General features: G+C 45.5%; 1 protein-coding gene across 1 annotated transcript in view; it reads right to left on the minus strand.

Annotated features, from left to right (window-relative positions):
* Window positions 1-451: 451 nt before the first annotated feature.
* The window catches only part of tgm2l (transglutaminase 2, like), a 15,814-nt gene continuing 12,620 nt past the window's right edge, over window positions 452-3,645 (minus strand). Inside the window, exons 12-15 of the mRNA XM_083654495.1 lie at window positions 3,282-3,411; window positions 2,879-3,039; window positions 1,956-2,092; window positions 452-832 (exon numbers count right to left, since the gene is read on the minus strand). Coding sequence (XP_083510621.1) covers window positions 634-832; window positions 1,956-2,092; window positions 2,879-3,039; window positions 3,282-3,411 — 627 coding nt within the window. The 3' untranslated portion in view covers window positions 452-633. The remainder of the gene's footprint in view (window positions 833-1,955; window positions 2,093-2,878; window positions 3,040-3,281; window positions 3,412-3,645) is intronic.

The raw sequence follows: 3,645 nt of genomic DNA on the forward strand, positions 1-3,645 counted from the left end.
TTATATATTTCATATCGACATACCCTAATGGATTGTCATCATTTCTGGAGCTTTTCAGCTCAGAAAGTAATGTGCGATTCAATATGAGCGATGCCGTTCAGTGGGGCAGGTTGTGCCATTTTTAAATGCAGGTGATGAAACATAGACATCACATTATATGATATTACATTCAGTCACATTAAGAGGTTTCACACAGAAATATCACATGTCGTTGTTATATAATAGTAGGTAACAGCAAAAATGAAGGAAACAGCAAAGTGTCTTCATTGGATGTGTGTAGTCACTATACAAGCTGGCAGCTGCTTCAGAGTTGCTTTAGACTCTAAACTCAGTGACACTCAACCCGAGGCTCTAGAGCTACCCTTTATGGGTAGTTGTGGCTCTTTTAAGTCCTACTTAAAATACATAAATACGAATATAAAACAACAAAAACAAAGGCAGGAAAGGGACTTTTTGTGGATTGCGGCTCTTTCAACAAACTTTGGTGTCAATGTGGCTCCTGAGTAGGGCTTAGAGTCTCCAAGTGTCTGGAGCTGGAGTATATATACAGTATAGAGGCAGCAGCCCCCTGATCTCAAGTTCTTAGCTGGCTGCCCCTCATGGCCAGAGAAGAGCCAGCACAGACACATTCGCTCAACTCAACAGGTGTTCATCCCACCCGAACATGTTGATGGGGATGCGCGGCGCCCTCTTGTGGACGAGCAGGGTGGCGACGCCCTTCACGTCCCTCAGCCTGTCGGAGTCAAAGTCCACCAGGAGCTTCCTCACTCCATGCCGCACGGGAGTGAAGGAGAAACTGACCTGCATCGTCTGACCGGGGGCAATATCACCACTGAGAGAGGGAGAGACAGGCAGAGAGAGAGGAGATAGGAGAGAAGAAGGAGAGACATACATGCTTATTGAGGTTGTTTGGATATGAAACACTGAGACTGAGAGCTTCTTGGGAAATAGGAGGTGAAGAAGGAGATGATGAAATTGAGGATGGAGAGAGGGATAAGGATGCAGGAAGAAGGATGGAAGAGCGATCAGTGGCATCCTCTAGTTGTCCTCCACCAAAGGGGGAACTGTTAGTGACACTGTAATGTCGACTTTCTGCTGCTAGGGGGCAGCATTGACAATGAATCAGTGGTAAAGCAGGAATCACTGACTGACCCAAGGGTGGAACTACATCACTGATGGGGGAGCCGAAATGTTTGCATGAATGAATGAATGAATGAAAATTTTATTTACGTGTCAGGACAATTTACATGACCCATCCCACATGGGATTATCAGACACATCAACATACAGTTATTTCCATATCTATTACGGTGCTTGAACAATACAAAACCGTACAAACACACACACAGCAGCACGCGGCATCAGCAGCAAAACACAGATTTAACTACAATGTGTATTAAGTAAAATATATGAATTATCTATCATATGTCATCTTTTTCCTCCTATCCCACGCATGAGAGATATATTCGGAAAAAGCAAAGATGTTATCAAAAAGAAATTCAAGTATGGCACCTTCTTCAAAATCTAACAGGTTTAACTCAGGGGAGTGAACTTTTTTAAATAGTATATCTCTATATATATTTGCATGTTTATTGTCGTGTGTATACTCAGGGGTTAAATAGGATTGGAAGGTGGGGCATACTCAGGGGTTAAAGAGGATTGGCAGGTGTGTGTAAGTGTGTTTAAACTGTGTTTAAATTGAAATGTATAGTTGATCATTTGACTACTCTAACATTAAGGTGGACAACAGGCACTAGATGGCATTTTAGATCTTAATAGGCCAGATCTGACCTTCATGTCTATCTAATGGCTGGACGTACAGTATGTATATGGACACAGTGAAAAGCACAGTTTGTGTAATGATGTGAATAGTTCCTTCACCCCCCCCCCCAGCCACAGGTGAGTCAGCCACAGATGAGTCAGCCACAGGTGAGTGTGACTGACTCAGAACTTACCGAACAGGGATCTCAGTGGCAGAGAGCAGGCCCGCCCCCTCCACAGTGAACACGCCTCCTCTCAGCTGGACTGGCAGAGGGTTGGTGAAGGACATGTGGGCCGTCACTTGTTGGTAGACAACCGCCTTGCCAGACACCTGGAGCGGGAGGAGAAAGCTCTAGATCAGTCATTCAGACACCTGGAGCGGGAGGAGAGAGCTCTAGATCAGTCATTCAGACACCTGGAGCGGGAGGAGAGAGCTCTAGATCAGTCATTCAGACACCTGGAGCGGGAGGAGAGAGCTCTAGATCAGTCATTCAGACACCTGGAGCGGGAGGAGAGAGCTCTAGATCAGTCATTCAGACACCTGGAGCAGGACGAGAGAGCTCTAGATCAGTCAATCCCAAAGACTCAGGAGCCACAGGTAGGGCACAGGAGATTTCTCTGGGTCGCCAAATAAATGAGCAGAAATTGTTCCATGGTCTTTTATTTAAAATGTGTATTGTTTTACTGATGAGAGGAAGTTAAACAATGAGATGGCCTGTTAACTCAGCCTACATGTGTAAAGTATGTTTTCAGTAACACATACATAAAACAAAGTTGTGAATTATCAAACACATATTTCTTCAAAATTGCTGGTTTACAGTACCTATTCAAGATAAGGTGATGCGGAAATAGCAGTAAAATAGTCAGGGACATTCATTTATGCACAAATTTGCTCTTCTCACGATTTATAATAGATAAGACCTGGGTCGTGATGGGTTTTGTCCTTTGTAAAAAATGGGTCCCCAGATTTTTAATTTGTATTTATTTTATTATACTGTATATATTTTTTGGGGGGCACTGCTGTAGACGGGCTTCTAAACATCTGTCATTCGACACCTATAAAGGCTGAGCCCATAAAACCAACCACACTATCTGGGCATGCTCAGTGTGCACCCACCTGGACCTGCACTTCAGGCATGCTCAGTGGGATGTCGACCTTGTCCATGAGGGGCTCGTTCTGTCCGGAGGCCTCAAGCATGGCGTTCACCCTGATCACATGGTGCTCCGAGACGCACGCCGCGTATTGGTCGTAACGCAGACGCAGCACCTCTCTGTGGGCTAAACACACACGCACGCACGCACACGCACATGCACACACACACACACACACACACACACACACACACACACACACACACACACACCATGATTAGGACAACAAACAGAACAGTACATCAGCTTGAACGTGTGCTGTTGGTGTTACAGAAGGAAAAGGTTGAATGTGCCCTTTATGAGAGAGGGCACAGTGACGTTAGAGAGAAACTTGGACTGACCAAGTCCAAGTCTCAGGCAAAGCTTACTTTTGTCAGCTGGCACAATGATGCTGGCTGTGCGCCTCTGGCACTCCCCCCGGTGGAGAGAGTTGTAAGTCACAGCCTTGGACAACATGGTCAGCCGAGCGGTGGTGTCTTTCCCTCCAACATTCTTCACCTAGAGACAGAAATGTTTGCATGACTGTGGGTGGATGGATGGATGAGTGGCAGTTATAGTCATTATAGTCAGCCAGGCCATGAAGCAATGTAGTCCACGGGGCAGACCAGATTCCGGTGCCACTCGAGGTGGCAAAACTTGCTTATGATTTTTGATATGTTACATGTCTGTAGATGATATTTTGGTATGATAAACCATTCCTGAGTGGTAGCTGTGACACAGTTACCAGCTCGT

This window comes from Poromitra crassiceps (assembly GCF_964638095.1).
Source record: "Poromitra crassiceps genome assembly, chromosome: 18".
In the NCBI taxonomy this organism is placed as follows: Eukaryota; Metazoa; Chordata; class Actinopteri; order Beryciformes; family Melamphaidae; genus Poromitra; species Poromitra crassiceps.